This window comes from Rhagoletis zephyria, unplaced genomic scaffold (assembly GCF_001687245.7).
Source record: "Rhagoletis zephyria isolate East Lansing unplaced genomic scaffold, Rhagoletis_zephyria_1.1 Rzeph_scaffold_00004, whole genome shotgun sequence".
NCBI lineage: Eukaryota > Metazoa > Arthropoda > Insecta > Diptera > Tephritidae > Rhagoletis > Rhagoletis zephyria.
This window is the reverse complement of record NW_016157088.1, coordinates 126,933-149,049: the sequence shown is the minus strand read 5'-3', so window position 1 is coordinate 149,049 and position 22,117 is coordinate 126,933. Positions and strand designations below refer to the sequence as shown.

Genomic DNA, 22,117 nt, shown 5'->3' with positions numbered 1-22,117 from the left:
TTTTTGTTTAAAAGAACTCTTGCTGCATTGTCATAATATTGAGCCAAATGGACTACTGATACACTAAGGGCCAGTTTTTCAGTGCGAGTTTAACTCTGTTTGCCGTTTAAACTAAGTTTAAACTCAGTATGCAGTTTTTCAGTCAACTTTAAACGTAGTTTAAACTAAGTTTAAACTGAGTTTAAACAGCCGATCTGGCAGGGTTAAACTTAGTTTAACCTATCAGCTGTGTGCTGATTCGTTTTTTTGGTTGCAAAAAAATAATTAAACGCAGTCTTGTAATTTAATTTTTACTTAAAAAATGGATATTTCCTCTGACGAAAGTGATTATAGTGACGCGGCAGTAAGTGAAATACTTACGATTACTATACTGAGGAGAAAAAGAGTCATATGTACTCAAGAATGATAGAATACAAAGATTGCGCCGATAGGGGTGCAAAAATTTTTCGTTCTGCGCATCTACGTCATAATATAAAAGTTGTTGTTGGCGATCTGTCAAATCGCATACAATTTCGACGAAAAAAAGTAAATATAGCATAAAATTTAGTCGAAAGACTAAAATAAAACAATCTGGTGGCAATTTATTGAATCGAGAAGACGGTAAATTTATTTTGTGTTTCTTTTACATTATTTATATTATTATTTTATTTCAGGTGAGTAGGGCGTTCAAATAAAAATTGCATTCTGTGGCCGCCGTTGCGCTGGCAAATGGAACGAGTAAGATTTCCAAATGAAATTGAAGCCACAGCAAATAGTGCATAGCTCCAAGGCTTGGAAACAAATATAGAAGCTATATGATGCCAGAAAGACTACAGAGAATCGAAGAGCGCTAACCAGGAAACAGCGTAAAAGGGCCAATTCGTTGAGCAAGGGCGTGCTCATAGCATGGTAAGTAGCATCTGCGACAATACATTACTTTTTACTAACTTCCAATGCGTACTTATTTCAGGAAATACAATGCAAACGGTGCCAACATAAAATTAAACTGCCAAGGCATAAGCAAGAAATTTTACCTGAAACTGACGCCTGCCCACAGCATCAAATAAGGATATCGTTCCAATGAAACCCAATATTAACGACGTATTTTGACGACGATGAACTCTTTGCGAACGCTCCGGGTTTTCATCACCGGGCTTGTAAATTGATGGCACGGGGCCTCGTTTCAACAATCTTCTTTTTGCATAACCTTAGAAATGTTTTAAACACTTTCATTAATATAAACACAATAAACGAAATAAATAAACATCCTACCCACTTCAAACTGCAGACTATTTTCAAAATCTTCACTTGCAAAGTGATGCATGCAAATATAGCAAGTTTTAAATTGGAAATCCTTGCTTTGCCGGCAGAACTGGATCCACTTTTTCCTAAGTTCTGGATCTGAAGGAAAAGTAAACAAACTGCACTCTGCCGCCGTTTTTCCACATTTCGCAACTGCGCACTTCATTTTACAACGTTTTTATTTTATAACTTTAACAAAAATATCACAAATCAATACGTTTTCCTCGCAAACCAATACGTTTCCCTCGCAAACCAATACGTTTCCCTCGCAAACCAATACGCTTCCCACCAAAAATTTTATATTATGACGTCAACACTCGAACAGCTGATTTGTAAACAAGAGTAACGGACCTGCGCAAAGCGCAATCTCTTTATTCTATCATTCTTGATATGTACTCACCCGAATCATTTTAATATTTTTGATGAAAAAGATTTTTTTGAACGCTTTCGCCTGACAAAAGCATCCGCTTACAGCGTTTTGGAGCTTATCGGAGAGCACATCAGGCACCCGACAAATTGGTGAGCATTTATAATTTTAAATAATTCAAAATATTAAATTCTCGGTACTTTAGGAATCACGCATAGACAGAGGAACAAATGCTACTTATCACCCTACGGGTATATGCAGCTGGTGGAATGCTTCAAACAATTGGCGATTTGTTCGGAATATCGAAGTCAACGGTGTCTAAAGTGGTAACGTTGGTGTCACACCATATAGCTCTGCTGAGGGCTCGTTTCATTAAATTCCCAGAAAGCGATACGGAGAAACTTGAAACCTATAAAGGATTCTTCAAAATTGCTAAGTTTCCCACAGTGATAGCAGCTTTGGATTGCACACACATAAAGATAATTTCGCCAGGTAACAACTTTTATTAAACTATTTCCGCAATTATACTGATGTACATAATTCCTTTGTAGGTGGTGAAAACCCGGAGCTATATCGGAATAGAAAGGGATTCTCTTCCATCAACGTTCAAACCACATGTGACGCTAGTCTTAAAATAACAAATATTGTGGCTCGCTGGCCAGGTTCTGCTCATGATTCAAACATATTAAGGAATTCTAGGATGTACTCACGTTTTGAAAGCAGTGATTTCGGTGACAGTTTAATTATTGCAGATAGTAGACACCCGAACAAAAAAAGGCGTGAGTACTAGGTATTCATGAAATTTGATGTGTATACATATGCGAACGGCAAAGCATAAAAGTACGTTTACATACAAATATAATCTCAATCAAAGCTCGTTAGCTGTCAAATTGGTTGTGCTTGTTATTCACACAACTCGAGGAAAAGTTAAACTTCTTCACTGTGCCACCGTGGTCACTTTTTTTTTGCAACACATATTAGGCCATTTAAATATATTTTAACTGAATATTTTATTAAAAATACCTTTACAAACCTATTTTCCTTACTAGCGTCAATTTTTGTTTACTTTAACATTTGACATTCCTCTTCTTCGCAAGTATAATCGATAAAACTGGGTTGGACACCAAAAAGTTATCGGTTTAATCTGAGATATTTTTAATTATAATTTTGCATGGCTAATCTCTTTTTCTAATAACAGATTAGGGAGTCAAGCTCGAAAATTAGGATAATATTTTTATATATAAAGGCGATTCAGTTACACACATACAAATGTAGGTTAGGTTAGAAATTAAATATTAATTTCACTTAATTTTATTAATTTTGCTGATTTAATTTTTTTATTCATTTTCATTTTTAATTCTTTTAATACATGACATTATCGGTATGATTGATAAAAATATGCTTGTACATATATACTTGTGACTCAAGGGCGTTAAAATATCTTGGAAACACCGCATATAGGTACATTTTCAAGTTTTATGCGGCAAAAAATATTTTATTGCCTCTATCTACTCAAAATTGTTTATCAAATGTAAAATTGAAATAATTTGTATTACAGATAGGTTATATTAATAAAATATATATATTAGCCAATAATTTACTATTTAAATATATTGACAACCTTTATTTATAAAATGTGTGTACACTATCATTGGTTAATTATTTTTCGCTTTCAGAATCTTCGCTGGCCTCAAACTATTCCTTTGTGACATCTTTGACAACGGATTTAGAGGGTAAAAGCAGCTTTATTGTGTCTGGGGAAAACGATTTGATACTTTTTCTTTTTTTGGTCATGAACCGAAATACTGCTTAAAAACGAGTCCGAGCTCATCAACAGCCGGTTATATATGTCACGGTTACATCCTTCACGAGAAAACTTCCGGGAATAATTTTCTCGGAAGTGTTTGTTGTGGGCCTCTTGAGCCCTCCCGATAATTGTCCTATTGTTAATAAGGAATTAGTATCTTGTGCATTGTGGGTATCATGCCGTCGTCGATTCGCCGCTTCTCGCTCGCTATGTTTGAGTTCCGGTCGCTTAACGAAAAAGTTTGCATGTGAAAGCAACAACAAAGTTAGCTAGCACGGACAGACGATAGCAAGTTTGGTTGTACCTCATTGAGTTCGTTCGTTTCGCCACTTGCTAGCTGATGGCGAATCGATGACGGCTAATAATCAATTGTAGCGGATTTCCTCTTACTATGCATATGCCTAAATGTATGCAACCATTTGGCAAGCTAACACAGGGTGCTTCTAATGAAAATAAAAATTGTATGCTGAAATACACATGCTAAGCCCTTCGAAATTTTGTGCTGGGATATGCGTTACAGCTTCGCAAATTTTACCCCTACCGAAACCAAAGATGTATACACATCAAAAATTTCTGATAACTCCTTTTTCAAACCCGATGACTCCAGAGCAAAACCTATTTAACGATTCTTTAATCAGAACACGTTGTACTGTTGAAAGGAGTTATGGAGTATGGAAAAGGCGATTTCCGATTTTATCGCTTGGAATTCGTTTGAACCATCGAAAAGTGCAAAGTATAATTGTAGCTACCGCGGTCTTGCATAATATTTGCTGTATGAACCATGAGCCTGAACTTCCCGTATTAGCACGTAGCATATCATCCGCTGTTGACTTCGCGCTATCAGTCCCAAGAAACAGACAGCAGGAGGCATCAAATGTGAACAACTCAACAAGATCAGTTTTAGTAAATCAATACTTCAAAGACTTACTTCGAAATGAAAGAAGTTAGTTTTAAAATTATACTCAACTTCATTTTTTAATCCAGTATTTTCATTTGAAAAATCATACATATCAAAATTACTTTTTTGATATTCATAGTTAAATAAATTACGTAAATACCTTTTCTAAATATTTACAGTTAAATAAATGTGTACACATTAAAATATCACATAAAAATGCATTGAATTGCGAGTCTTAAATATTTTTCCACCTAAACATTGGTGAACTTAAATAGGCACATTCTTAGGTATCAATACATGTATCTATGTACATAATAACTATGCACGCTAAACTATCTTTTTTTGTCTTAATATTAAATAAACTTAAGAGGTACATTCAAGTCTTGGTTTCATAATTACTGATATGGTTAAATTCATTTTATCACAAAAATTTTAAAAAAATTCCTCAAAACTAAAAATCAAAATAAAACTTCTAAAAACCTATTCCTAATTCCTTTTTCTTAAGCTGAATTTGTAACTTCAGCATCTCTATTTCTAATTCCATTTTTTGGACATGTGTGCTCCTCTTTTTCGAAGTCAATTTCCATTTGAAGCTTCTTTTTTGATAGTTCATGCTCTTCGACTATGCAACTCGCACTTTTTTGCCTTTTTTGAAGCAATATCAGACTTGAGGTTTGTCTATTGAAGAAAAGTATGTATTTAAACACAAAACATTTACATACATAAACATTTTGCTAATTTGTATTTACCTAGTGTCTGCTCTAGTTCAGAGCTACAATTTTCAGTGGGGGATGCGGATAAATTTTCTTCCATCTCCGCTGAAACTTCCACAAGGCAAGTTTCTTCTAAAGTACAATTATGTTAAAATTATAGTACACATATTGTTGGAATTTGTTCAATTACGAATTACCAATTATTTCTAATGCGTCATCATCATAAATAGCTTCATTGCCCGCAATTTGCTCAGGCTGGCAAATGCTCAGCATTTTCCCGTCTATTGTTGTGCTGGGTATAGAAGCTCTTGTTCCACCGCCGGTTTTATAAATATCACGCCTTTCTGCAGCTAATCTCTTTTTTGAGTCCTTTTTCACATTCTCGTACTTCGTCTTCAGCACCTTTGAGCTCCTATACACTTGACTAAACTTTGAGTTGAACTCGATCTCTATTTCCTTCCACACTTTCAATTTTTCCTCTGCGCAAACTCGATCAGTTTCTTTCCACTCCAGCACATTTTTATTTAGTTCTACTAATTCTAATAAAAAGCTCACTTCACTCGTTGAAAAATTATTACTTCTCACAGACATTTTTATTTATTTGTTCACAGCGTTTAATTTTTATGGAAATTTATCAAGCAATGGCGTCGAATTGTAAACAAACAACAGCTGTTGTCGTATCTAGATAAAGAAAAAACCAGTGTTGCCCTACGAATTGCCAATGTTTACAGCGGCCTTAAACTCTCACTGAAAAACAGCTCTCCAGTTTAAACTCAGTTTAAATTTAAACTGAGTTTCACTAAACTTAGTTTAAACTGAGTTTAAACCAGCACTGAAAAGCTGGCCCTAAAATAGAGTGGCTGCATGGTTAGATTAGTAATTCGCTTATATTATCGATGTTTATGTGTTTTAATCTATTTAAAACATCACTTACAGTCTTATAGGAAATTGCCTTATTTTACGGCCTTTACTGTGTGGAGCTGCCGATACAAATATATATTCAGGCTTATAAGCCTGCAATTATAAATTTTTCTACATTTGATTTGAAATAGTATGCACCAAGGGATTAATAGTAGTAAATAATTAGTCCCTTTTCTACTACTTTAAAATACGTGACCGGAATAGACCTGCCGAAAAAGTGTGGTTAAGTTACTGACAACACCTTGTTATTATTCCACCATGGGGATACGAGTTCTTATAGCCCGAACACAATGAAAACGACGAGCTACAAACCACAGCTGTCAAATTATTTTAACACGTACTCTTATGTAGATAATTATTTTGGCGACGACCGGGCTACGCGACGGCTGTGGTTGTGGCCAGATTAGATCTATTTCTATTTTTCTGGCGACAGATAAGGTTCTTCCTCTTCTGTTATGTAAAACTCATACAAATTCATGATGTCGCTGCCGCGTTCAAAGAAATCATGTCGCCATCGACAAAGCGCTGAGATAATAAAGATGACAAATTGGAAGCTGTGGTCGGTAGCTCGTCGTTTTCAATGTGTTCAGAACTTTAGTTAGCAACAAATAATAAAGCATCGTTCGTAGGGACCGTTATATATGGGGTGTTCACAGTTCGTTCCAAATTATGTCTGAAAATGTAGACGTCTACATTTTGAGACATCTTTAGCATCAAACTGTGAGCACCCCTTTCTAGCAGTCGTCGCAAAATCGTCTCAAAACTTTGCTGGTGTTGCCAGACATTTCCTCTTTGCGTGCATTTTTTATATATCGCCTTTCGATTTTGTTTCTGAAAAATTGTAATTATTTAACTTAATTACCAATTCCTAATATTTGTTATTTCTTTTCCTTGATTTGTTTCTTTTCATCAGAAATTGCGCTCAAATTAAATGCAAATACAAAAAACGTGCCCAATAAATAAAAAAAATGTGATTAGTATTGCCATAATGCAACCCTGCTGCGAGGTTGCAAAATGTAGACGCGTAAAAAACATACCTTTGAGTGTGACAAAATGTAGACGGCGTCGTTTTCCAAGTTTGTATGGGATTTTACAGATTTTACGGTTAGAAAACGTCTTAAAATGTAGACGTCTACATTTTCAGACACTATTTGGAACGAACTGTGAACACCCCAATAGTTATTCGTCAAATCCACTGAACGAAATTTAGTACACACGTGTACATAATTGATTAACAGTTATGTGTTTCAATTTTCACTTTCATAGCTCATCAGTTCGCGTTTTAATGTGCGATGGAGTACGCATCGAAAATTAATTCTGAACGGATGTATAGCAAATCCTGCATGGTCGGGTTCTAAAATTGCGAAAAAATTGAAATTGCCTAAATCAACTGTGTGTAGCGTGTTAAAGCGATATAAGGAGACCTTAAGCATAGAGAGAACTAAAAAGAAGTGTATAAAAAAGGAACACGTGACTTAGAATTAGCGAAGAAGATACTAACCTCAATTAATGGCTGCGTTTCTTTACACATTCCGGATAATCCCATTTCACAGCCGGAATAAACAGAATACGTTTGAAATATACGTCAACATATCATCAGGAACGTTCTAAAGAATAAATAAACAAAAAAGTTTATTCCAAACGTTCAGAATGAATAAAGAAATGCAGCCAATAACAATCCTGGGTTATCAGACAATGATCGTGCGAAAAAATTCGGGACGAGTATAAGTACAGCGAGACGTATACGTTTAAATGCCGGCCTTAGGACATATCGTGCTAAAGTACCCAAATAGATCTGGTAAAAAGACCCTTTGGCAAAAAGACGCATACGGTTGCTTTACAATCAAATTTTAACAAAGTTTAAAGGCTGCATTATTATGGACGACGAAACTTACGTTAAACTCGACTGCAATCAACTTCCTGGACAAAAGTTTTATGTCGCAAGTAAACGTGGGAATGTTACCTCAAAATTTAAATATAAAAAGATAGATAAATTTGCTGAAAAAAACTGGCAAGCAATATGCTCCTGTGGCCATAAAAGTCGTCCATTTGTAACTTCGTCCACAATGACATCCCACATTTATATAAATGAGTGCTTTCAGAAGAGATTACTTCCTTTTATTCGATATCATAGATCCTCTGCTAAATTCTGGCCAGACTTAGCCAGCATACATTACTCTGCCGGTGATATCAAAACAATAAGGTAGAAGCAATTCCGAAAAGCATTAATCCGCCTAATTGCCCTCAGCTCCGCCCAATAGAAAAATTTTGGGCGATAGTTAAGTATAATTTGAGGAGAAGCGGCTGGGTCGTACACTGATATGAATCAATGTTGCCTCTGTGGAATAAATATGCAGCCAAAGTGACGAGGAAAACTGTTCAAAAATTAATGGCTTCTGTTAAGGAACATGCGCGTAGTTTTTTACATAATAAGGATTTGTAATCTTTTTTATAATCAAAATAAAACCTTAATAGACGGTATTTTGTTATATATAAATATTTTTAGTGTCCAATATCTATTTCAAAAGTTGTGATATTTTTTGCGCGTACAGATTATGAATGAACGATGCTTTACTTGTGTATCTTTTATATATTACTAATTGAATTAAATAATTTACGGTGACTCAGGATATCCGCTGGAACCATGGATGTTAACTCCTTATCGCAACGCTGACGAAAATTCAGTGGAATGCGGGTTTAATAATTGCCAAAGGGCGGTCCCTGTGGGAGAGAGGAGGCCTCTGCCTTCTAGTAGCGTTGAGTGGCTGACGGTGTCGGACGCCTTGGACAGGTCCAACGCTACTAGAAGAGTTCTCTCAGAGGGGTGATTTCGGTTAAGGCCACGAGTTATATGTGTGTTTATGGCGCTAAGTGCTGTTGTTGTGCTGTGCGCTTTACGGAACCCATACTGATGCTTCGCTGGGGTCAGGTGGTTAGTGTAGTGCCTCTAGTGTTGTAGAAGGGCATCTAGAGTCTTCCCTAACTGGAAAAGGGGAGTTATCGGGAGATAAGGCTCTCCTTTGTTGGACAGCTTCCCCGGTTTAAGCAGTGGAACCACTCTCCCCATTTTCCAGATGTCTGGAATGATGAGAGTGGCCATACACAGGATGAGGAACTTGGTTAGATAGTCCACTCCCGCAGCGTGCAAATTCCGTCGGGTTCAATGGTTTGGGAGTCTTTCGCCTTCACGATGGCTACCCTTACCTCGCCGCTGGTGAAAACAAGAGGTGCACTTGGTTTTGGCAGGTTGTGCAGCCTTGTGGTCACTCACCGGTTGGCTTTGTCCGCCGGAGGATGCAGTATGAACTGTCGGCTAAAATAGCTCGCGCATAGCTCCGAGTCCGACGAAGCGTGGTCCCCAAAAGATATTTCAACTCTGTCGTTACGCATCGTCGGGTTGGACAATGACCTCACGGTTGAATAAAGTTTGCTCACACCAGAGGCGAAGTTGCAGGTCTTCAGATGCTCTTCTCCCTTCTTCCGCTTTTGTACGTTTAATAGTTGTCGAATATCCGAGTTGAGATCCCAGATACGGAGATTTCCAGGTTCGGCCTGACGAAGGTTGTCACGCTCATCGGCTACGTCAGCCGCTTCAGCAGGAACATTCGGACGGGGGTTCGAAATGCGTCCTGCTAGAATGAAGCGAGCTGCAGCAGCAGTGACAACCCTGCCGAATTTACACTCACACACGTGAACGTCGGTTGGTGTTGTTAGTGCAGGGAAGGTGCTTCCTGTAACATCCGCGAAGCCTTTCCAGTCTNATAAACACCAAAAAAATATTTCTCCAACCGTGGCGAATTCATACTTGATATCTAACATCATTCTCCAACTCATCTCTAACCGACGCGCAGATACGTAAAAAGTGATAGAGCAACGAATTTTTAATTATCAAGTGAAAAGCGAAAGCTATATAAAGAGGCNTGGAGAAGTTGGCATAGGTCCGGTGATCCGCGGAAGCAAAGTCGGCAGGTATATCAATCTGGATGACTATGGGCAGATGGTCTGAAGCTAAACTCAGCATAGGACGCCATGATATGCTGTTTATCAGACCAGCGCCGACAATTGTGAGGTCTGGCGAGCTGCAGTTGCTGTCCATAATCCTGGTGGGTGCGTCGTCGATCATTGTGTATAATATCGAATCATCTATCTGCTCTGCAAAGTGTGTTCCCCTACGATCATTCGATAGGCTGGAATGCCAAAGATCGTGGTACGCGTCAAAGTCGCCAACTACCATTCGGTTTTCATCTCTGAGGAGCGCACTTATTTCAGGGTGATATCCTGCCGGGCATCTGGTGACAGGGGGTATATATCAGAGTGACCTCCTTGTGAGTAATTCCTTAAAACGTGAGGAATTTCGGGTGCGCTTGAGTGTTTTGTGAGGATTTTTATTTTGAGGAATTTTTGTGGAATTTTCTCTCGATATATTTGCAGATAACAAATGCAACCATGTTTTACATAACAGAGTTATTATATCGCTCTGCAAATTTTTGAACAAACCAAATAAACACCAAAAAAATATTTTTCCAACTTTGGAGTAAATTTCTCAAGTTGATATCCAACATCATTCTCCAACTAATCTCTAACCGACGCGCAGATACGTAAAAAGTGATAGAGCAACGAAGATTTAATTATCAAGTGAAAAACGAAAGCTATATTAAGAGGAAAGTTACCAACCAAAAGTAAATAATCTTCAAAGTATCCTGAAATAATCAATTGGCAAAATTACTGTCGGACTGTATACTGTGTAGTGAATTATTGTAATACGATATTGATTAACTACATAATACAAAAGGAGTAATAAAATGAAAAATTAGTATTTAAATTCATCTATGTGACATACAATCAAAAAGGTATTTTACTATTTCAATTTCAGTATTTCATTGATATGTTTGAGACCAATTGGAGAATTACACTGGAGTTGAAGTTGAGAACTAGAATTTTCTCAACTTGAGAAAGAGTCGTTTTTTTCATACAAAGAAAAATGCCCTTTTTGTCGAGAACGCTATGATACTCCACTTGAGGTACTGTTGAGAAACAACGTTGGAGATTTGAGAAATACCTTAGTTCTCAACTTAACCTCAAGTTGAGCTCTAACCTAAATCTTTGTTGGGAAAAGCTTTGCGAAGTTTTATAAAGAGCGAAATACACCACACCAGTGGCTTGTCAAACATTCTTCAAACCTAAAAAAAAGAAAAGTTTGGTTTTCTTCGATTTTTCTCTCTTGCGTCCTTATTCGGTGAAAATTCCGTTGCGAATGAGGCGGTTTGATCATACGTCAATATGGCGGCCAGAAAATCAAAAAATTTAGATTTTTGTTCACATTTCCCTAAAACGTCTTGTCAAACCTTCACCCACTCCCATACACAACATAAATAGCTTTAAGCAAAGAGATATTTCGCTTGGTTTTTCAAGCCGCTTCACTATGGATTTAGCTAGTACAAAGGGTGATCATAAATGCATTTTTGAAAAGTTGCAAATAACATAAGTGTTTGTTATCATTCTTTAGGGAATAAAGCGTGCTTTAATGATCTAATGATTTTTTGTGTATTTATTTAATGAAATAAAGTGAACATTGCGTAAGAAGTTGACATATTCAAATTATTAAAATTTTTACTCGCAACGCAGTAATTTTCAGATCCGCAGTTTGGANGCAAAATTACTGTCGGACTGTATACTGTGTAGTGAATTATTGTAATACGATATTGATTAACTACATAATACAAAAGGAGTAATAAAATGAAAAATTAGTATTTAAATTCATCTATGTGACATACAATCAAAAAGGTATTTTACTATTTCAATTTCAGTATTTCATTGATATGTTTGAGACCAATTGGAGAATTACACTGGAGTTGAAGTTGAGAACTAGAATTTTCTCAACTTGAGAAAGAGTCGTTTTTTTCATACAAAGAAAAATGCCCTTTTTGTCGAGAACGCTATGATACTCCACTTGAGGTACTGTTGAGAAACAACGTTGGAGATTTGAGAAATACCTTAGTTCTCAACTTAACCTCAAGTTGAGCTCTAACCTAAATCTTTGTTGGGAAAAGCTTTGCGAAGTTTTATAAAGAGCGAAATACACCACACCAGTGGCTTGTCAAACATTCTTCAAACCTAAAAAAAAGAAAAGTTTGGTTTTCTTCGATTTTTCTCTCTTGCGTCCTTATTCGGTGAAAATTCCGTTGCGAATGAGGCGGTTTGATCATACGTCAATATGGCGGCCAGAAAATCAAAAAATTTAGATTTTTGTTCACATTTCCCTAAAACGTCTTGTCAAACCTTCACCCACTCCCATACACAACATAAATAGCTTTAAGCAAAGAGATATTTCGCTTGGTTTTTCAAGCCGCTTCACTATGGATTTAGCTAGTACAAAGGGTGATCATAAATGCATTTTTGAAAAGTTGCAAATAACATAAGTGTTTGTTATCATTCTTTAGGGAATAAAGCGTGCTTTAATGATCTAATGATTTTTTGTGTATTTATTTAATGAAATAAAGTGAACATTGCGTAAGAAGTTGACATATTCAAATTATTAAAATTTTTACTCGCAACGCAGTAATTTTCAGATCCGCAGTTTGGAAATTTTTTCCTAGCAAGGACCTATTAAGAAATACGGACTTGAGTTACATGTTATATTCAGATCTAAAATTAGCTATAAATACTTTATTTTGAAATAACAGGTTGCAGCAATAGCTTCTGTAATAAAAAACACATTTTGTTTCGTTTTTTTAATTCCGATGAAGGATTCGAAGGTTTTCGCCGCTTGGCTATGTTTTGAATTTGAATTCATTAAAATCATGAAAAATCCACCTACTACCCGAAAAAAAAAGTTTGCGCAAGTTTGCACCATTTGAAGTTATGATGTTTTAAGTGAGAATGCGGGATTTCAGCCGCTACTAGTATCACTGGGCTTTTAACCCTATAAATAATAAATCTTTAAACCTAACAAAAAACATTTTATATATTCGAAAACTAGACAACCGCACCTTTTACCTGATGTTTAATTTGTGAGATTCCAATAATTTTTAGAAAAAATTACCTTACACCATGCATACGGAATTATCAAGAGATACGAATTTACTCTCCATAAAAAGTTAGCTGCCTAGTTTTAAGGATATACTTGACCGCAAAATATAAACATGTACGATTACCTGCTAGGTTCTCCAACTGCACAAAATTAATATTGATACCTGTAATTCACACCGAAGTTTTGGGGAATACGCAGTAAAGTGCCCGTATCAGCATACAGATATTTCTTAACCATTGTGAATTGCAGGTACCAATACTAATTTTCTACAGTTCCTGTACCCACAATGGGTAAGGAATACATCTAGAATAGGGGCGCTCGTTTTCGATAAAAAATATGTCCGATTACCTGCTAGGTACTGGAACTGTGGAAAATTAGTATTGGTACCTGCAATTCACAATGGTTAAGAAACATCTGCATGCTGATACGGGCAGTTTACTGCGTTTTCTCAAAAAGTTCGGAACTACATATTTAGAACAAAGAAGCTTGTTTTCGAGAAGCAATAAATTTGAAGCAATGAGTTCTTTAAAGTTTCCAAAACGTCCGCTATTGCTTTTTTATATAGAGAACGGAAGAAATGAGTCGGCCTTATCCACATTTTTAAGGGAAAAATATCAAGTCTCGGAAGTCAACGCAGAATTTGTAATAAATGATAAAAAAAAAGTTATTATGGCAATGCAATACGCGTTGGATTAAGGCTCAACGCAAAAAGGATCGATTTCTTAAAGAAAATAGCGATTGGCTTGATGGAGAGCATTCGGTGAGTTTGCCGGTTTCCATGACTGAAGACGATGCAGCTTTCTCTACGGCTTCTACATCTTCGGGAAAGCGAGGAATACCGTATACCTCCTATGAAATTTCTTCAGAACCAAGTAAAAGGCGCAAAAACACTACACTTTTGAGAGAATACGGATTTGAGAACATATATGAAGCATATTTGCAAGGGTGAAAGAGTTGAAGCTAATATTGTGGAAGATATAAGGACGGAAGATACCGAAAAGAAGAAAACTGTCTTAGAATCATTTGAGTCATAAACGCTGAAATATTATCAGACGAAGAAGCTTTAAGCGGTTATATTGATTTAGATCTTACCAAAGCGCAGTATTTGTACCTGAGGAACCTAACGAATGAAAGGAAATGTTTTCTGTTGCCGTCATATTACAAAATACAGAGATGTGAACAAATATGCTGCCCACCTGATTCATCGATGGAAATAACCAACTATTCTGCAAAAATAACATCTTTGCAACATTTAATGGAACACACAGCTACGAGAATTTTATTGATTAACTCCGTGAATACATCAGGACTAAAAAGCTTGGTTTTATATAGCAAGTGGGGATGTGACGGCTCATCTGGACAAAGCGAGTACAAGCAACAACTTCCAGAGGAGTCTGAGTTGATTTCAGACTCAAATCTGTTCATTGCTTCTTGTATTCCTTTGAAATTAATTGATGAAGCATCTGGTTCTATTATCTGGAAAAATCCCGCGCCTTCATCAGTAAGATTTTGTAGACCAATTTCAAAGTAAACCCCAATGAAAACAAAGTCTGTTGTGGATAACATACAGTCCAAAATTGATGAATTACATCCGTTTTTGATTTGTACAGATGTTGAAGAACTACAGGACAAGTATGAACTTTTCCTTACAATGGTCGATGGAAAAGTTACCCAGGTATTAACAGGCACAGCTTCCAGCTCTACGTGTACTATATGTGGTGCTACTCCGCGCGTAATGAACGATTTAGAGAAAGTCGCGGTCAGACCTGAAGACGAAAGCTTTTTCCGTTATGGATTATCAACATTACATGCCTGGATTAGATGCATGCAGATGGTTTTGCACATATCATATAACCTTTCTTTTAAAAAATGGTCTGCTACAAATGAAGTACATAAAAGGGCAAAAGAAGAAAAGAAAACTGCGGTGTAAAGACTTTTTCGAGAAAAGCTGGGATTAATCATAGAGAAGCCACAGCAAGTAAGTGGCAACTCCAATGATGGAAATACAGCAAGAAGATTTTTTCGTACGCCACTTGTTCTGCTGAAATAACTGGAGTTGATGAGGTGCTGATACACAGACTGTATATCATTCTACAAACTTTATCTTCGGGTGTTAGGACTGATGCTGAAAAGTTTGGCGTTTATGCATTGGAAACAGCAAGAATATATGTCAACAAATACAACTGGTATTATATGCCATCCTCCGTGCACAAGCTATTGATCCATGGAGAGAGTGTTATAAAACATTTTGCTGTATTACCAATCGGACAACTTTCAGAAGACGCACAAGAGTCCCGCAACAAAGACTACAAGAAATTTAGGCTACATCACGCAAGAAAACACTCAAGATTGGCGACAAACGAAGATATCTTCCGTACATTATTGTATACATCAGATCCATACATAACAAGCATTCATAAGCCATACGCAAGAATCACCAAAGAACTTGACCAAGATGCTCTAGGCCTGTTGAAAATAAGTGAATTCATTCCAGATTGTGAAGCGATTGATACCGCAAATAAATGAAGCATTTTGATAAAAGTATTTTTAATATGCAAAACATATACTATTTTTAGTCAATAGGGGTATTTTCTGAGTCTTGTAAAGCCCTTGCACGGTGCACGGTTTGCAAAGCTGTCCCATACGAAAACCGGTTTTTACCGTGCAATCTGTGCTCCATGCAAGGGCTTTGCGAGACTCAGAGAATACCCCTAATAAGTTTTAGAAAACAATAAGCTTTTTTCAAAACTCAATTTGGTATACTCTTGAAGATTTTTTTTATTAGGGTGTTTTTATATACTTTTCTTATGGCACCTACTATAATGCAATAGTTCAGTAAAATTTTTTTTTAAATATATATATTTTTTTTTTAAATAAAGGGTAATCTATCTAAAAATTATAAATATATCTGAAATAATATTTTATAAAAACAATCGTTTAATACCAATATTCAAATATCTTCTTTCCATTTAATCAGAAAGTGTACTTTTTATGTTTTCCAAGTCCACATATGGGTCTATATCTCGGGAACCAAATGAGATACAAAAATTAAAAATGCACGGTTTAAATTTACATGGTTTGCACTGTCTTCACGCAAAATTTCATGATCGTAACTTTAAAAACAAAAAAAGTTACAGATTTTTGATCAGCAAATGCCTCATATTGCCCATAGTGCGCTTGTGTGGTCTTTTTCGCTCTTAAGCACATCTGCATTTGCTGCTAAATATTCAAAATGTTATCAATACATTTTTAATTCCATCGTTATATTTTCAGCTTATTTTGAACTTGTAAAATCTCGATAACGAATGAATTTGAGTAATTTCTTCAGATTTTGAGGATTTTTCATTTATTTTTGAGGAGTTTGGTAATTTTTTTAAGGCAACACTGGTATATATACGTTACATTTTTCGACCTCGCTATCGCCTGACCGGATAGCAATACCCTGACATTCTAGGATGGTATCCCTGCGGTCGATGTCTGCTTTGATAAGACGATACTGCACGGTGTGGTGCGTGATGAACGCTAGGCCACCACCATTATCTCGCTCGCGATCTCGACGGTTCACGTTGTATCCGGCGCCATTCAACAGTGTTTTGCCATGCAACTTCGTCTCTCGAACCGTAGCTACTAATATTTCACGCCGGTGGAGAAGGTGAAGAACAAACGCGTGAACAAATGAAAAAATATACAACAATGTCATTGGAGTATGTTGGAGTAGTTTTGTGCTACTCTGATGTAATGCAGAGATGGAGTATATGGTCCTGCCCTAGAACCTCGCAATGTTAATTGGACCATATTTTTTATATGAATTGTGGTTAATTTTAGAGTACTCCTTGGTCCTTCGGGAGTACTTTTTACATGCATGCATGGAGTAGTCGCGATTTTTGCAGGGACGGATAATTTTTTTGGCGTAGGAAAACAGTTTAAATAATGAATTCAATTGGGGTGTTCACAGTTCGTTCCAAATTGTGTCTGAAAATGTAGACGTCTACATTTTGAGACATCTTTAGCATCAAACTGTGAGCACCCCTTTCTAGCAGTCGTCGTAAAATCGTCTCAAAACTTTGCTGGTGTTGCCAGACATTTCTTCCTTGTGTGAATGTTTTATATGTCGCCTTTCGATTTTGTTTGTGAAAAATTGTAATTATTTAACTTAATTACCAATTCGTAATATTTGTTATTTCTTTTCCTTGATTTGTTTCTTTTCATCAGAAATTGCGCTCAAATTAAATGCAAATACAGAAAACGTGCCCAATAAATAAAAAAAATGTGATTAGTATTGCCATAATGCAACCCTGCTGCGAGGTTGCAAAATGTAGACGCGTAAAAAACATACCTTTGAGTGTGACAAAATGTAGACGGCGTCGTTTTCCAATTTTGTATGGGAAACAACAACACCACAGATTTTACGGTTAGAAAACGTCTTAAAATGTAGACGTCTACATTTTGAGACACTACTTGGAACGAACTGTGAACACCCCAAATGTAAAATTTTTGGATAGTTTTGCAAAATATGTACTAAAGACACAAAGCAGTGTCGCTATAGCCTAGATCAAAAAACCTTAAAGTCACGTCTGACTCGTTTGTGCGGTTTGTTGATTTCGATCTTATACATATGTACATACTGCTGGAAACACACACAAGTCTATCACAGATTCCGAGTGAACTCCCGTCGTGAAAAAATCACGAATTCGGGAGAAATGCTATCAGCAATTCCGACGCATTCGTAGCTAGTGATGGCTTTGGTTGTTGTTTGTTCTTATGTTTTGGTTTAATAATTCTAAATCAAAATAAAATAACGCGAAATCAGTGACACCATTCACACGAATTTCGAATTTGCGGGAGAATTTCGATTTCCCGATATGACAACGTCTGGATCTCCGACGGAATTCATGATAGGTCGGACAATATAAATATTCACATATTCTCATACATATCACTGCAAGATTGTCTTAATCCAAAAAATAAAAAACTCGAGAAAAAGGGCTTTATAGTTTACTGTTTGCATACGCTCCCATAGTAAGGCGGCCTTGAATTTCAGAAGAAGAGAGTCATAAAAAGTTCACCAAAAATGTGTGTCGAAAACAAACAAAAACAGTCAACTGATAGCGTTTCTGCATAGCTTTTGCCCGCGCCGCTGAAACAGTCGCAATGGCCGAGTGGCCAAAGCATTAAACTGCCGCTCGAGAGATACGCACATACTGGTATCCTGTCCTGCATACGCAGCAGGACATACATACTTGTTTTAGATACATTTAGAGGCACTGAAGTAAAATCGAGGTGCTAACGAATTAATATCGCTCATTTGCTGCAAGAGTGTCATAATCCAAACATAATTTTTTTTAGTTAAGAAGGATGCAGAAATTATCACCACCTCTTCTTCTATGTTGTGTAAAAATTGCACAGCTGTAATGATTAACAACAGCTCATTAGAAGAAAATGTGTCTTAATTCTTAGGGCCAATTTCAAATGAATATTTAAACGGCACTTAAGTTTAATTGTGGATTGTTACCATTTACCTTTCGTTGGGTTTCAGATCAACTTTGTTTAAAAATGCCCAAACAATTGGCAGCACTGCTGCTTGTTCCTTGAAATTGTTGTTGCATTTGCTTGTTTGTTTACATTAGGTTTGTTCGTCGAGCAAAAAATTTGTACGAATTATCATGATTTTTGCTCAAATCGCGTACGTGCAGACCGAAAAATTATCCGTCACTCAAAAGCTGAGAGCGCAAAGTGACAGTTCTCCTGAGAGAAGTTGCAAATTCTTGCTGGAAAAATTTTAGCCAGCAAGAATTTGCAATCACGAAAAACATGTGGCACATGGTTGCATTTTTGTCGACGATACTTTGAATAAATAAGTTCGTTAAATTTAAAAATTTATAAACACGAGCGATTTTTTATGAAAAAAGGAAGTAAGTACTTGTTGATATAATTAATTAAGTTAATTCGAATGATTTAAACTTAACTCGGCTGAAAAAAATTGTATTCGCAATCGGAATCGATTTAAGAAACCCGACAGCTAGTACCATAAAGAAATTGAAATGTTAAAGAATTTCAGGGAAACAAGAAATATACATGTAAGTATATCCTGTTTTTGTCCATCTGAAAGTATTTTAAAAATTCTATAAAAATTTATTATGTTTGAAATTCAACCGTGAACACCAGCTGGCAAATTTGTGTTCGTGCAGAAATTTGCAAGCTTCTCACATCAGAGAGCATTTGAGAGAATTTTTTCTTTTTCTTTCTTTATTTATTTTGAGTGTTGGATAATTCTTGCTGGATTTTCGGCGAACAAACCTATTTTGTGCTGAACAGCTGCATGTTTTTTGGCGGGATTTGGTAGGATTGATTAAGCAACCTACCATTCAATCTTGGTTGTTTGGTAGAAACACAGGGTACGATCAGAAGATCAAATGCAACCCTGCCATGTATTTTGTTGTTGCTGAGGAACATAAAATGTCAAACGAGAAATCTCAAATTACACCAATGTAAACAAGTTTGACAATTCAGAAAATAACCATTTTGCATACAAATGCAATGCATTAAAATAAATAAAATATAATTTATAAAAATTGAACAGTATTATGTGCTTGTACCATGAAACAAACTGAAATGCTGGCCCGTAGTGAACGTCTTTTGCCACATATTTCCGATTTCATAATAATTTTAAGTGGAGTGGTTGTGGAAACATAATCCCAACGCAATTAATAACTATCGTCACTGCTTAACAAATTACGTTAATATTGAAATTCGTGCTACCACCGTTGAAGGATGATTCAATAAAAATTTATAAACTGATGCTCACAGTGCTAAAGATAACTGAAATTCCTCTACCGCAACTCTACGAAGAGATTATCTGATTATATGAAGTGATCTATTAAACGGATTTATATGTGTTAATGTGCTCTTGCTAATGCATACTGCCTAGTAGCAAGGAACGAAAACTGCGTCTACTGGATGAAGATAATCATCTGGCAGATAGTGAGTTTTTAGTCGGTGATCCAGCTTCCGAAGAACCGCTTCTCTTTCGCTGTCATAAGATGATTTTGGGGACTGCGTCTGAAGTCTTTGAACCTTTGAACATATTAAATGCTAATCATATGAAACGACTGGTAATATTTCAAACACAGCATGTATGATACCATATCTACAAAATAGATTTTACAACAACTTGCATGTCCAGAATGTACTTAAATTATGGAGGGAGAAATTTTCCACCCTATTGAATGGCAGCAGCACTGAAAGTAGTGGAGAAGATGAACCCGAGCCCCCAGTCGATGACGATGTAGTCGATGTCCCACCGCCTAACTATGACGAGGTAGGAATAGCGATTACGCGGCTGAAAAACAAAGCTGACGGCCTGCCAGCCGAGCTATTCAGCTCTTATGCAGATATGGTCAGAAGAACGCATGCCCGACGGCTGGAATTTAAGTGTGCCCTGCCCAATCAACAAAAAAGGCGACCTGCCAAATACCGCGGGATCAGCCTTCTAAGCAAAGGTTATAAGGTGTTATCGAGTGTATTGTGTCGTCAACGAACTGATTGGACCTTATCAGTGTGGCTTTAGGCCTGGAAAGTCCACCATAGATCAGGGCCCTTACTCTGTAGTTCGATTCGAAAAAAAATTTGTTCGCTTTCGAACGATTGGTACTCTGAAAGCACCTTTCGAGTAACATTCGTTCGATGTTTGAATTCCATTCTGTTCCCTTCGAATTTTCTTTATCCCCTTTCGAATTTTCGAAAATTTGGTACTCCCTGCATCGAAAGCAAATGTCAAAATGGTGGAATTGTAGAAAATTCTATTCGACAGCAACCAAGCACTCGGACGTCCGCAAAAATGTAAGTAATTGCAATAATATTTGTGAAAATGTGTATTTATTTAATCAAAAAATAATTTTTAGGACAACGAAAATCAAACAACCAAATACCAAGCCTCGACAATTTGAAATATTGGTAAATTTTATGATGGAACACAGCGATTTGGCGAAAGGTCAAATTAAGGGTTTAGCTGCAAAGCAAACCTCTAATAATCTGTGGAAGAGGCTAGAAAATGAGCTTAATTCATGCGGACCTCCAACTCATAACTTCACTGAATGGTAAAAGGTAACAAATTTATTATGTTTTTGTGAACCATATTGTAAAACGTTATAATTTTTTTTTATGTAGATATGGGCAGATTATACAAGCAATATTAAGGCGAAGTTGCGAAGGAATAAGGAGAGCATGTCGGGAACAGGAGGTGGACCATCGAGATTCTGTTCATTAACTGCGACGGAAGAACAAGTGGTTGCGTTACTGAACATAGATGAATCTATAAATGGCGAGACTGAAACAATGCGCTTTGGTGCTACTACCTTCGGCGATCCTGCATCATCTAGCCCACTTGACTGTATAAACTTGGAGCCTGAAGAATATCCAAGTAATGATGCAGAGAATCAGCCACCGAATGCTATCCCCACTACGCCACCGATTGTTATTGCACCCCCGAATCGCGCACGCTCACTACCACTCGGCAAAGACAATTTGCTAAAACTGCAAGTGGAAAACCAATGCCAATATCACGAAAATTCGATGAAAAAGCTGGACGAAGTATGTGATAATTTAAATAGTTTAAGTAGATATTTTAAAGCAATGTTGAGCTCGAAGAGGCTAAACTTCAATTAAAACGAGAAAAATTTGAATTTTTCAAAAAAAATGAAAAAAAGAAAAGAAAACTGAAATTAAAAGCACTGAAGCTAAAAGCTAAACTTTGTAAATAGTTGATTTAAGTGTAGTTATTTTTACGAATTCATATTTTATAAGTTTTTTGTTCCTTTGAAGACTGATGAATTGTTTTTTAAGTTATTTATTTTTTAAATAGCAGATTAAGGTACAGAAGTTGCTAGTTGTATTAATCAAAAATAATGAATATTTTTTATTTTTATGATAATTTCAAATCCAAGCAATCAATGAATTAGTTGTATGTAATTTTTTGTTGAATTGTTACCTGTGAATGAAAAAGCTAATGAATATTTTTACATTTTTTTTATATACCAATGAAACTAAACTATATTTTGTGTCTTAGGTTCCTGAAATGTTTTACATATGTAATTTTATAAAA

General features: G+C 36.3%; 4 protein-coding genes across 4 annotated transcripts in view; 2 read left to right on the top strand and 2 right to left on the bottom strand.

Annotated features, from left to right (window-relative positions):
- LOC108371546 (uncharacterized) overlaps window positions 1–2,427 on the bottom strand; it is a 58,536-nt gene extending 56,109 nt beyond the window's left edge. The window contains exon 1 of the mRNA XM_017627160.1: window positions 2,359–2,427. The gene's annotated coding sequence lies outside the window, so the exon portion shown is untranslated. The remainder of the gene's footprint in view (window positions 1–2,358) is intronic.
- LOC108371935 (putative nuclease HARBI1) lies at window positions 1,027–2,448 on the top strand. The gene is made up of 3 exons (XM_017627589.1): window positions 1,027–1,800; window positions 1,854–2,140; window positions 2,200–2,448. The coding sequence occupies exons 2-3, from the start codon at window positions 1,879–1,881 to the stop codon at window positions 2,436–2,438; spliced, it is 501 nt and encodes a 166-aa protein (XP_017483078.1). The 5' UTR covers window positions 1,027–1,800; window positions 1,854–1,878; the 3' UTR covers window positions 2,439–2,448.
- Window positions 2,449–4,955: 2,507 nt separating this feature from the next.
- LOC108371845 (uncharacterized) lies at window positions 4,956–5,697 on the bottom strand. The gene is made up of 2 exons (XM_017627485.1): window positions 5,264–5,697; window positions 4,956–5,198 (listed from the first exon to the last, which is right to left on the bottom strand). The coding sequence occupies exons 1-2, from the start codon at window positions 5,655–5,657 to the stop codon at window positions 5,068–5,070; spliced, it is 525 nt and encodes a 174-aa protein (XP_017482974.1). The 5' UTR covers window positions 5,658–5,697; the 3' UTR covers window positions 4,956–5,067.
- A 14,922-nt stretch (window positions 5,698–20,619) lies between these two features.
- On the top strand, window positions 20,620–21,994 carry LOC108372242 (uncharacterized). Its single transcript, XM_017627923.1, has 3 exons — window positions 20,620–20,856; window positions 20,919–21,120; window positions 21,184–21,994. The coding sequence occupies exon 3, from the start codon at window positions 21,241–21,243 to the stop codon at window positions 21,679–21,681; it is 441 nt and encodes a 146-aa protein (XP_017483412.1). The 5' UTR covers window positions 20,620–20,856; window positions 20,919–21,120; window positions 21,184–21,240; the 3' UTR covers window positions 21,682–21,994.
- The last annotated feature ends 123 nt before the right edge of the window (window positions 21,995–22,117 follow it).

Bases quoted from the DNA above. Each gene is read 5' to 3' on its own strand.
- LOC108371935 (XM_017627589.1), top strand. From the start codon at position 1,879: ATGCTACTTATCACCCTACGGGTATATGCAGCTGGTGGAATGCTTCAA. The intron at 2,141-2,199 runs GTAACAACTTTT...ATTCCTTTGTAG, and splicing joins CATAAAGATAATTTCGCCAG to GTGGTGAAAACCCGGAGCTA.
- LOC108371845 (XM_017627485.1), bottom strand. From the start codon at position 5,657: ATGTCTGTGAGAAGTAATAATTTTTCAACGAGTGAAGTGAGCTTTTTA. The intron at 5,199-5,263 runs GTAATTCGTAAT...ATTGTACTTTAG, and splicing joins TGACGCATTAGAAATAATTG to AAGAAACTTGCCTTGTGGAA.
- LOC108372242 (XM_017627923.1), top strand. From the start codon at position 21,241: ATGTCGGGAACAGGAGGTGGACCATCGAGATTCTGTTCATTAACTGCG.